This window comes from Caloenas nicobarica, chromosome 3 (assembly GCF_036013445.1).
Source record: "Caloenas nicobarica isolate bCalNic1 chromosome 3, bCalNic1.hap1, whole genome shotgun sequence".
NCBI lineage: Eukaryota > Metazoa > Chordata > Aves > Columbiformes > Columbidae > Caloenas > Caloenas nicobarica.
In genome coordinates, this window is record NC_088247.1 from 100,470,421 (window position 1) to 100,483,854 (window position 13,434).

At 38.6% G+C, this 13,434-nt stretch overlaps 1 protein-coding gene across 1 annotated transcript in view; it reads left to right on the forward strand.

The window, feature by feature from the left end:
* Positions 1-13,173, forward strand: part of SPATA17 (spermatogenesis associated 17) — a 97,094-nt gene extending 83,921 nt beyond the window's left edge. The window contains exon 10 of the mRNA XM_065631009.1: positions 13,093-13,173. Coding sequence (XP_065487081.1) covers positions 13,093-13,173 — 81 coding nt within the window. The remainder of the gene's footprint in view (positions 1-13,092) is intronic.
* Positions 13,174-13,434: the final 261 nt, after the last annotated feature.

Here is a 13,434-nt window from a genome sequence, read left to right on the forward strand (position 1 = left end):
CATTTTTAATGCTGTTTCTGTAATTGGTTTTTTCCCCAAAGCTTAGGCTATTTTTTGAAATATTACATTCTCAGGACAGGACTTACAAACTCCAGTTTATAAAAAAACATTTCATTATCACCTCTATCAGCTGATCAAGTGCTAGAAAGCTAATAAAAGAAGCACAAATATAAAATTTGATATATTGCTTTTAATCCAGCTAAAGGTAGCAATAAAGCATATACACATATATGTATATGAATCATTATTACTGTGGGCTGGATGTATACTGCAATCTCATGAGACATGGTTTGAGGGCTGGATGGTTCAAATCCCACTGAAGGACCTAAATGAAATGAATGAGTCTTAGCTTATTTCCTAGTGGATTGTGGTCCTCCATATATCACTCAAAGACTTTGGCATGATTTGTAGTTTTTGCAGATGCCCAAGCCTTTGGCAGGAGGAAGACCAAAATGCGTTGCTATTTAAAGGATTTCCACACTTCAGGTCAAATCCAAAGTCTTCAGAGAAGCATGGGAAACTTTACAGTATAACTTATATTGCTGCTACACTGTCAATGAATAAATTAGCATATAAAACATTGTGAAAATTCCTGGTTCCTATTCATTTATAAGATATAATGGTACCCAGCTATACATCGAAAGTTCTGCATAGCCATTAAGGGCATGGATGTAAAGAAAGTCTAAGGCTAAATTCTTTCCTCAACATAGACAACTGAGTGTAGAATTTAGTTTGGAAGTTATCCAACTGAAAAATGAAATAAGCTTTTGCTTACATACTACCATAGAATACGCTTGCAAAACTTGTTACATTTAGTATGTATAACATGTTTTCATGTCAGAAGCAAGACAGCACGATTCTAGTTCTTGAAGTGTTCAGCAATCTATTTTTAAATATGTGCTTATACGTGTAATCCATTTCAGTTTTCTGAACACTATTGAATCTGAAATAAGGCTTGGCTATATACTGTTCCACTCCCTGAAGTTTCTTAATCAGCAGCAGTTTGACAGAACTATCTTCATGTCAATGCCAAAACAAATCTGTGGCACCTGAGTGAATAGTCAGTGTTGCTAATGCTGTTCCTGAACTGGATCAAAGAACTGGTGGATTTATATAGGAGAAGAAGTGCCACTGAAAAATGAAGAAAAACATGACACACAAATAAGAGTTGTTATACATGAATAAATACAGACTGAAAAAATAGCAATAGGTATTAGCCGAAGAGCTATTTTTCCAGTTTTATTGATTAGTGAGAGCATTTTTGAACCCTGGATAGCAGATAAGCAGGCTTTCTAGTGTTAGCTGACCTTCAGAGTAAGCTGTCTATGAAAGGAGAAAGGCCTTTTCCTGTCTGATCATTTTGATCTCTTCTGAAAGTAGCTTACATTTACAAATGACAAAAACTGTTCTTCTCTTTAGCTTCCATCACTGCTAGGGCAAATTGCTGACTCACATTTAGCAAGCTGCCCACCAGGATCCCCAGGTCCTCTTCTGTAGAGCTGCTACCCAGCCTGTTAGCCTCCAGCCTGCTTTGTTCCTGGGGTTAGACTGTGGCAGGTGCATTTGTCCAGACTGTATTTTGTGAGGATCTCTCAGGCCATTCCTCTAGCCTATCTACATCACTTTGAATGATAGCCCTCAAGTGTATTGATGGCACCAATTTGTTTGGTGTTGTCCATGAACCTGCTGAGAGTGCATTGCATCTCCACCTCCAGGTCACTGATGAAGATATTAAACAAGATATGTCCCTAGATAGTACCTGAGGAAACATGTTTGTACCCAGGTTCCAGTTCGAGTACAAACTAGTCATTGCTACCCTTTGAACCTGATACTCCAGACAGTTATTACAGCTATTAGTCTGCACTTCCAGGCTATAATTCACCAACTTCGTTAAAAGGATTCTCTGGGAGATTGTGTTGAAAGCCTTGCTAACGCTCAGCTAGGCAGCACCCACTGTTCTCCTTTGATCTGCATATCTAGTCATTTCATGACAGAAAGCAATCAGGTTTTAGAAAAATGTTTAACAATGTTAAAACAGATGAAATCTAACTGGAGTACTGTTTTTGCTGCATATGCCAAATACAGTGCAATTAATGTGCTTTATTTATTTTTTTATTGATTCTAAATGATTACAACTTTTTTTGTTTATGTGTTTGTTTGTTTTTAATCAGATACAACTTAACCTGATAAGATAAAAATATTTTCAGTTAAGGATTTCAGCTCAGAATTTTTCCTCCTTAACTCCTGGTGGCATGATTTTGGCAAGTTGGAGATGGTTGCAACTTGATCTTGGCAGGTTAAACATTTTTTGGCTTTAGTCCAGCAGGTTAAAAGTGGTTCTGAGTTTGTCTTGGCAGTCAACACTTCACTCTGGCTTATTTTCAGCTGGAAAGAGAATGTTGTGGTTGAACAGATTAGACAATGAAGGGGGCATCTTATAAATGGCATAAGTTACTTATCGCTAAGTGCATTATTTCTAATACAAGCCCTGTTGCTAGCAGAGTGTCTGTGATGGACAGGACAAGGAGTTAGTTTAAAAATACAAGTACTACAATAAAAATATATGTCCTTTACTTTTCATCAGATGCTTTTAAGTCTCTATTTTTTTTCTATAAACAGGAATGTAGTCTTAGGCATGGTTCCACCTGAGATTTAATAACTTATATAACTCTTTTATGATTACTCAGTGTGTTTTAATACTCAACAATGTTATTTATAAATCTTAAATAAATTCAGATGAACATGTACTTCCCTCTTCAAAAATATTTTGTTAAACTACCCTGCAAGTAGCAGACATTTGCATGACAATAGCAAATAAACACCTCTTGGGATTTTGAATACCTACTAAAGTATTTCAACTGCGCATTTGTTTTTTAGTCCAAATTCAGTAAAGTTCAAGGGTATCCACCTATGAAATGGCTTGTGGAGAAATTCACATTGGTTTCTTAATTTAATTTACTTGTAAAAAATGGCTACCTTAGTTGAAAAAATAAAATATTATCTATGGCAATTTTGCTTCAAATACAGACATTTGAAACAGAATTTGGGTGCTGTTGTTTCATAACACTGACTAAAGTATATTACAATATGCACTGTGGCAAACTATTTTAGTATTGATGATGTCTTTGAATATGTCTAAAAGTATCTACATAAAGGTGATTTATTCTTCAGTAGATCTGCTTTACACACATAAATAAATTAATTATCTGAACAGTTACTTATAAAGGAGAATATATTTCTTTGTAAAGCATTACAAAACTAGCACATGTTTGGGAGGAAGGACCAGACAGTGTCTGGCTTGTAGATCATCAATAAATGGAATAAATGAACTTAGAGGATACAGCTGGGAATTCCACCCTTCCTTCCCCTTGGGAAGCCACAACGACTGCAGGGTACTAAGTACATGTAATGATTGCAAATTTGGACCACAAATTTCATTGCTGGTTGTATTACACATTACAAAAAGAACAGGCTAGTTTCAGATCCCAGGTTAATTTTAGAGAGGCAATACTTACAAGAAAAAGTAATTCACTGGGCTAAATCCTTCTCCATTTTTTCTTTGTCCTTCCTTGCACAAAACTTCCATCAAAGACAAGAGATAATTTGCCTTTGCTTGTCAGAAAGTGCTGTAAGGGTCGACACATTTGTAATCCTTAATGAACACAGCTATTGCAAAATATCTGATTTGTTTTGAAATATTTGTGCTTTCCTTGTAGAATGGCTCAAACTATTGAATTCTCAAAAGCATCAGGATTTTCTGTCATGTCGTAGCTTAATTTGTACAGCTATGGAAGGGTACAGTGAGATATGGTTTTAGTCCTTGGTCCAAACTGCTTCTAACCATGTAGGAGCAGAAACAGGGTCTTTTCAAAGCCAGAACACATCCTCTCCTACCTTGCACAGATGAGGACAAGAAGTTTTAGAACTTGACTTGTGTTAGCCAGTTATCTCCAGTTGTCTCCAAAACACAAACTAGCACAACTTACCTGCTGAGCTAAGATAGCAAACTTCAGTGAGCACAGTGAGCCACTTACAGTCCAGGAGGTTCCTCCAGTGCATTGATGATAACTTCCTGATGCAAATGGTGGATGAGCCAACTTAGGAGAGCAGTGCTGCTGGATCTCATCCTCGCTAACAAGGAGGGTCTGGTTGAAGCGGTAAAGGTTGAGGGCTGCCTTGGCTGCAGCGGCCATGAGATGGTGGAGTTCAGGATCTCGTGTGACAGAAACAGAATAGCAAGCAGAATTGCAACCCTGGACTTCAGTAGGGCCAACTTTGGCCTTTTCAAGCAATTGGTAGGGGAAATCCCGTGGGAAAGGGTACTTGAAGGTGAAGGGGCCCAAGATAGTTGGTGAGCATTCAGGGACTCCTTCTTCCAAGCTCAAGATCAGAGCATCCTGACATGTAGGAAGTGAAGGAAGGGAGCCAGGAGACCTGCTTGGTTAAACAAGGAACTGCTGGGTAAGCTCAAGTGGAAGAGGAGAGTTTACAGATCATGGGAGGAGGGGCTGGCCACTTGGGAAGAATATAAGGCTGTTGTCAGAGGATGTAGGGAGGCAACTAGGAAAGCGAAGGCCTTAGAATTAAACCTTGTGAGAGGGGTCAAGGACAACAGAAAGAGCTTTTTCAAATACATGACAGATAAAACTAACACATGAGGCAATGTAGGCCCACTGATGAATGGGGTGGGTGCCCTGGTGACAGGAGATACAGAAAAGGCAGAGCTACTGAATGCCTTCTTTGTCTCTGTCTACTCTGCCAGAGGCTGTCCTGAGGAGCCCCGTACCCCTGAGGCCCCAGAGGAAGGCAGGGCAATGGAGGAGTTTGCCTTGGTTGATGAGGACTGAGTTAGGGACCAGTTAAGCAATCTGGACATCCATAAATCCATGAGTCCAGATGAGATGCATCCGTGGGTGCTGAGGAAGCTGGCTGAAGTCATTGCTAGGCCACTCCATCATCTTTGGTAAGTCGTGGGAAACAGGAGAGGTGCCTGAGGACTGGAGGAAAGCAAATGTCACTCCAGTCTTCAAAAAGGGCCAGAAGGAGGACCCGGATAACTGTAGACTGGTCGGTCAGCCTCACCTCTATCCCTGGAAAGGTGATGGAAGAACTTATCCTTGGCACCATCTCGAAGTGTATCAAGGATAATAGGGTCATTAGGGGCAGTCAACATGGCTTCACCAAGGGGAAGTTGTGCTTAACCAACCTCATAGCCTTTTATGAGGACATAACCAGGCGGATAGATGATGGTAAAGCAGTGGATGTGGTCTATCTTGATTTCAGTAAAGCATTTGGCACAGTCTCCCACAACATCCTCGCAGCTAAACTGAGGTAGTATGTTCTGGACAATCGGGTAGTGAGGTGGACCATGAACTGGCTGAAAGAAAGAAGCCATAGAGTTGTGGTCAATGGGACAGAGTCTAGTTGGAGGCCTGTATCCAGTGGAGTCCCTCAAGGGTCGGTACTGAGACCAGTACTATTCAATATATTCATCAATGACTTGGATGAGGGACTAGAGTGCACTGTCAGCAAGTTTGCTGATGGCACCAAACTGGGAGGAGTGGCTGACATGCCAGAAGGCTGTGCTCCCATCCAGAGACCTGGACAGGCTGGAGAGTTGGGTGGGGAAAAATTTAATGAAATATAACAAGGGCAAGTGCAGAGTCTTGCATCTGGGCAGGAACAACCCCAGGTTCCAGTATAAGTTGGGGAATGACCTGTTGGAGAGCAGTGTAGGGGAAAGGGACCTGGGGGTCCTGGTGGACACCAGGATGACCATGAGCCAGCACTGTGCCCTTGTGGCCAAGAAGGCCAATGGCATCCTGGGGTGTATTAGAAAGGGGGTGGTTAGTAGGTGGAGAGAGGTTCTCCTCCCCCTCTACTCTGCCCTGGTGAGACCTCATCTGGAATATTGTGTCCAGTTCTGGGCCCCTCAGTTCCAGAAGGACAGGGAACTGCTGGAGAGAGTCCAGTGCAGGGCAACGAAGATGATGGAGGGAGTGGAGCATCTCCTGTATGAGGAAAGGCTGAGGGAGCTGGGGCTCTTTAGCTTGGAGAAGAGACTGAGGGGTGACCTCATTAATGTTAATAAATATATAAAGGTGAGTGTCAGGAGGATGGACCCAGGCTCTTCTTGGTGACAACTAATGATAGGACAAGGGGCAATGGTTACAAACTGGAACACAGGATGTTCCACTTAAATTTGAGAAGAAACTTCTTCTCAGTGAGGATGACAGAGCCTGGAACAGGCTGCCCAGGGAGGTTGTGGATTCTCCTTCTCTGGAGACATTCAAAACCCGCCTGGACGCCTTCCTGTGTAACCTCATCTGGGTGTTCCTGCTCCGGCAGGGGGATTGAACTAAATGGTCTTTTGAGGTCCCTTCCAATCCCTAACATTCTGTGACTCTATGATGAGCAGCAGAACACTTCCTTCTCAGAAAAGTAGAGAAAGGGATGAATAGAGTCATAATTTCCATGATTGGCTGTCACGGAGGAGCACAGACGGCTGTGCTGCTCGTACTGGACACATCATGCTGGACGTATCTAAACCTGTGTGATTATCAGATCAGGTTTTTCAAATTCATGAACCATAATTAGCAATATTTCATAGCTTCTAGCAAGCACTGTTTGTGTTTAGTTTTCTCATTTAAAATTCCAAAAGATGAAATGTGTAAAAGTCAGTGATATTTATAAATCTGCATGAAAATTTAAATGTAATAATAATGAAATGTTTGTTGTATAAACTAAATAGCAATTAATGTTTTCTCTTTCTGTTTGGAAGATAAGATATTAAAACAGTGTAGTTAGATTTCCTACTGTGAACATAATTTTCTGACTTTTTTTTTTACAATGCATAATCATGTCAATGGAAGACTAAAACTAATGAGTAGAATAAGCTTGTCTGATGTTAGCATAACACAGAAGGTTATAAAGTTGCCTTTTATGGTGGCTATACAATATCATTTTATTTTAAGATCTAATAGCAAGTTGATTCAAAGGGTAAGACTTGCACTTACAAAGTTATAAAAGCAAGTAGAAAATGGCCTTCTACCATAGTCACCCAGTCTTTTTAAATCAAAGAGTTTTATTGTTGTTGATGATCTTTGCATTTGCAGAAGGTAATTAGGGAATGATTTAGACATCACACTCAGAGCCCTCAAGCTTGTCGAGAAGAATCATAAACTTAATTTAGAAAAAAAACCAAAACAACAACAAAGCAGGCAGTTTAGAGTTTAGGAGGGAAATTGCAGAGAACAGAGGGAAACAGCATCTTAACATTTTATATCAGTTTGACCACCACTGTGTTGATCCACAATATGGAGAAGCTCATAAAGTCTTTGTGGAAGTACAGGTTTTTTCATTGCGCTTACTCACAAGAGCAAGATTCAGAGGGTTTTGAGTTGGTAGCAGTAGTAGATAGTTGAAAGAGGAGGTAGATGATGGCTCCTAGTTCTCCTCCTCTGCATTGCACTGGAAAGCTGAAGATGGACAGGCGTCATTCAACCCCCTTTATCCCAGCAGTGGTCACTTGCCCACGGTGATGCAGGGAGCTCTGGTCAGGCACGCTTTTCCCTGGAAGTCAATACCTCTGCACTGACACAATGAGCTCCAGTGCCCAAGGCATGATCCAGGCTTTCGTTATTATCTCTTTTTTGAGAGGGGCTGGTTGACCCAATTGGTTAACACATTAGCTTTTCAATTTTATAGCCTTAAGTCACAGAAGACCTCTTCCTCATTTTTTTTGGATATTTCTCCACAGTGGTAAGCAAAATTGGCAGTCTGTGCCCACCAGCCACACAAACAATATTACGCCAAACAACTGTGTCCTGAACTTTATGGCTAATTAGCTGTTGAAACTATGCCCAAGAAATAGGTTCTGTTGCCCATGGGAAGAAGGGTAGCCGTTATTAATGTCCCAGCTCATCTCTCTCAATAGGTCTTATGAGCAGTGCTGCTTAAAGAGACTAAATGTACAACAGGGAATTAAAAATTATAGTGCCCCTTTCACTGACTGAAATATTGTAAACTTGTTTCACTGGGGCCAGGATTGGTGTCAATGTACTTTGTGTGAAAAGTGCAATAGAAGCATTAGTATTTGACAGCCCTGGTTGAAATAAGTGAAATTAATGGAGCTCTTTTCATATACGACAAGGCCATGGCACCCCTTTCATGCTGCTTACAGACAGAGAAAAGTCAATACTTTTTTATTACTTGATGCTGACCTACATTCTGCACTACAAGTGCCAGGCCCACTAATTGGTTTCAGTTGTGAGAAGAGTTTGCCCCAAAGAAACACTGGAGCAGATAAATCAATCTTTTTTAGGGTAGCTTAGTGGGTTTTGAGCACTTGAAATGATATTTGTGTTGTATTGACAGAATGGGTGGTTACACTCATTTTGTCATGTCAGAAGGCCCTGTACTAGTTGGAAGTATTGTTAACCAGTATCGATACATTGGCTAAGAATAAAAGTTAGCTGGACCAATATTTTACTTGTTTAAGAGCTTGCCATTTCTGGTTTGCTTCCTTGTGAGAGACCTCTGTGACTATTAACAGGTCAGGAAGCTTACTATGACAGCTCAATTTGAAACTCTAATTTTACTATTACAAGCATTAGGATCATTGGGAATACTTAGATATGACCACTTACTATTAAACAAAGTGGGTTGTGGACTGTGGCTGTACAGTGGCACTTGGCAGTACTGCCTGTTTTACAAATGTATTGTGTTCACGAGCCGTGTCCCAGCCTTGTGGGGAAACCAAGATTGCTCTCAGGCTTACCTTGCACTAAGGACCTAACTACTGCATGGACATTTATGCAGAATTTCCCATTGCATCCTCTGAAGTCTTGATATGTACTTGTTGATTCCAAGCTAAAGGAAAGTGAGTTTTATTCCCTGTTTTTACTATTAAATAGCATGAAGATAAAATTAGGATTCTAGCAACTGTACCCACTTTTCAGTTATTCCTTCTGCTATTGATTCTTCTCAACAGATATAATTCCAGCACTTTGAAAATTTTTCTGAGATCCAAACCTTTCATGGTTTGGTTTACCTTTCGCATAGCAGATGGTGCCATTGTTAACATCATGCAATTGTTAACATCATGCAATTCTATAGTGTCTTCAGTATTGTTAGATTGGCTCAGAAGAGGACTCAGTGCTCTGAATCGCCACTATAGGCGGAAGTTATAGAATTTATCTTTGAAACACCTTCACATGCTGCTTCTCCTAACCTGTGAAGGAAATCTGCATATATCGTTCCAAGTTTATTGTGTGCTTGCCAGCTTCATAATAGTTACCAACTTGATAAATTTGCTGTCGGAAATTACCCAAAGTGTGCCTGCAGGAGCTGACAATAAATGGTCATACTTTCTGGTCTTAAAATCTGTGAGTAGATATGCTGCTGCTGTTTGCCTATTGTTGCTTTGGTCTGAAGCAGCTGACTTCCTACTTTATTAAATTTCCAAGAAGATACTTAATTGTAATTCATATATCATTCCAAAGTGCATTTTTATATTACAGGGAATTGTACAGTACTCTCAAAATTGTTTGGAAAGAAACACTATTAGTGTGCATTTATCACTAGAATATGAGGGAATGCATTTTCAAAAGCCTTTGAGGTGATAGGTAGGTCTACAAGGTCTTGTTGGTTTGCCAATGTTATTTGTAGTTGTTCTCCAATATAAAATCTCTTTAGAATTTGCTTTAAATAATAACATTCCAAACATAAACTATGTGAGCATTTAGCAAATCTAATCTATGATGTTGGAGTGTGTTGATTGAGACAAATATTTGGTGACTTTATGTCACCTTTTTTGACTCCATTGTTTAGAACTGATGAGCACACATGACAGTCAAGGAGTCAAATGTATTGAAAGGGTTCCTAGGTCTTGTTAAGCTCTGTCAGTTGAACTTGAGTCACTTAAAATTTACTAGAGTGAAAGGAGTCAAAGCTCGACAGGTTTAAAAAGAAAGTAGTGTATTGACTTCATTTGGGAATCTAAAAATACATCTTGGTCCTGAGAAATACAGGCCTCTGATGCTGAGAATTATATGACGTGATTTAAGAATGCATTGTGGAAAAATTCCATAAAGCTCAGCTCTGTGCTCTTATGTTCCTGAGGCTGCAAAACCATAGGGTCTATCTCACCAAGATGTAGGAATTCATATTTGTAAGCTAATTCATTCCAGCTACCAACAATGAGGGACTGGTGGTGAAAATAATTTTGAAGAAGACTGTTTTTCTCCACTCACAACTTTTACTCTTGCAGCTTCAAAAGGATTATCTACATAACTTCATAACTTTCGTGCCATGTAGCAATCAGCTTCAACTCAAGATGATCCTGGCAGTCTACCAGGATCAGCCAGCAGTGCATTGCAGTGCTTCACTGCACAATTTGAACCCACAATTCACCATCAAATTAGAGAGACATGAGAATGTGGTTTCCAATTCCATCCCCTTTATGCTGCTACAATGATACAATGGGACAGACTCTTCTAAGCGCTGTGAGGTAGATCTTGCAAGGCCAAGTGGTAATTTCAGGTCTTACTTTCTCCCACTGCTGAAACCTGATGAAAATCTGCATCTGCAAATACAGAAATGGCTGGGCTTCTTTTCCTAAAAAGATATTTCTATTTTATACATATGCCGTGCAGCATTTATCTAATATACATTCTAAACTTCTTTAATTAGTCTAACTGTGAAGCGAGCAGCACTTTTATTTATCCATCAGACTGTGTGATGTTTCCTAAATGTGGTCAACTACAACTGCTGTCGTCATAATCGGAGCCAGTTGTTTAAATGCTCAGTTGTGAGCATCTAGTGAAATAGCTTTAAATAACAAGATAAACAGTACAGCTGCCAACCCAAAGTAATCTTACACTGAGGGGGCGTGTGGCACAGAAAATTTCCTCTTTGTCATTTTGATTTGAGTTTGAAGCTGGACCTGGGCTTAGTTCCAGCTCAAAAAACGGTTCACTTCAAAAGCTCCTAAATCGTCCCAAGGAGCTAATTTTGGCAGCCAATTGTTTTTGTTTGGCCAGGCATCCTAATGGCAAAAGCCGTCTGCTCCAGCAAATGAAGGCTTCTTCAATGCTCAGCCTTACCATTCCTGATTTTATCCTGATGCGGGGGGTGTACACCTTTTACCGTTTTCCCTGTCTCACCCAAAGTTTACTGCTTTTGTGTTAAAATATACCTGTCTTTCATGTAAATAAAAATATACTTCATATTTTCAAAACAAAGGATTCTGCTCTTAATTACTGCTTAATCCTAAATTATGGCTGTATTATGTGCTTGCTTTCTCAGCAACTAGAGCTGTAGTTTTTTCTGTTCCCGTGAACAATGTTAGGATGGTGGATTTACTGAATTAAATATAACTAGTTTCACTTTAGAAGGAAACTATTTGCAGTTATGTTGGAGTTGTAATAATATTTATTATAATAATTATATGGACAACTTTTCTGCAGTAAGAAGGTGCTTGTGATGCCAAACACACAGTGAAAATTAAAATACTATGCCATTCTTACAGTATAATATAAAAATATGCAAATGGAATGTTGGATAAGAAATTGTGTGTTACAAGGCATAGAGAAACATTAAAAACTAAATCTTGTGAACAGTTAAGAATGGAGCAGTACTCACTTTCAACACCACAAAGGGAATATTTCATTTTGAATGTACCTGTCTACCTTGCTATTTCAAAATTCATGCACCAGAATGTTGAAGGAATCATAGCAAATAGCTTTAAGTATGAGAAGTAAGAAATGATATGGTCACAGTTTGGCAGTACACAGTGCAGATGAAACTCAGGTGGGCTGTGTCAGTGTTTGCATGAAGCTTATCAGAATTCAGAATTGCTTTGTCTGTTTATGGAGATTAAACTGAACTATGGTCTGTGAAGTAGTCAAATCTAAATTATCCAGGGAATTATAATTCTGCTTCACGTCATTTTTTCAGAAAAAAAAATAGTTTTCATTCTGGTTTTGAGAGAAAACCAGACCTTTCAAATTGTGAAACGTGTTGAAAAGGTAAAAATTTTAGCTTTTTTTTCCACTCATGGCCTCACACATTTTATGAAGACATTTCCAGGTGCTTTCTCAGAACATCGCGTTGACAATAGGAAAGAGTAGAAAGTGTTCAGACCAACTTCTTTCTTAAAAATTCATCATCAGAAAGCTGATAATTCAACTCTGGCTTGTTACTTTTGGAAAGGGAAAACAATTCTAATGCAAAACAAATATTTTGTGTTGCTGATACTATTCCCAGTATTTCAAGGTCAAATAAAATAATATTATCAAGAATGATTTAAAACCTTGATCTTAAACACCATGGACTTGCTAATCATTTACCACTAGCACTCATTAGTAAGTAGCTAAATCGAAATATTGTTTAGAATACTTAGGTTATTTTACTTGTTTTTTTGGCTGTATTTACATTGCATTCTTAAGGCACAGGTTCACTTGCATTTCTCTTATTCAATTTAGATTTGTAAGCATTTGTGTTTTTTTAAAAAAATGAGTGTAATAACCAAGAACTTTTCCTGGAAAAAAATGTGTTCAGGAATCACCTTGCATGTATTTTTATCTACCAGAGCTCTTAATCAATTTGTTGCCACTAATACTTATTTAAGATATTCATTTTTTTACTATTTCTCATGGAGCTGATTTAGTATCCATATTTTAATGTTAACCAAGGTAGAAGATTTAAAATATTGCAAAGATATTTTGGTGTCTTTAACTTACCTGGTTGCCAGGGAGGAGAATAAAATTTTGTATATGATGATTTGCAAAAGACTCTAAAATCTAGTTTTAAGAGCAGGAAATTATTGCAGTGCCTATAGTGACTTAGAGTTGAAATACATATTTACTTACAATAAAATAATTCAATTCTTGTGCTCTTCTTCAAAGTCATGTATCTATAATGTAAAAATGTATGTTTCATATACATTATTTTGCATAATTTGCATTTTAACTCATATAATGAAATGGAACTAGAAGACAATATTCAAAACTCTAAAATACCTTAAAAAAAAAAAGCTAAAACCATGAAAGCCAAACTAAACACTTTTTTTTGTCTTTCTTATTTCTTTAGGACTTTCAAACAGTGTCACCATCAATCGTTCTCTTCGAAAAATTTGGAAAAACGTATTCCAGAACTGGGCAAATAGTGTAATTGTCCTGTAAACTTCACAGTATAAGACACCTGATAAGTAATCAATAAATGTATTTCAGCATATGCACGGTGCTGTGTTGACTGAATGTCCCATGAAGTACTCTTTCTGCAAAGTGAGGTAAACTATGTCCGAAATAGCGTTAGTTGATTTTGCGTGATCTTTAAGCAATAAAGTTTCCAGCACAATTTTTTTTTCAGTTTTGCCCAAAAAAAGTTATTATCATAGGAACATGTTTTCTGAAATTGCTATATTTTATTTGA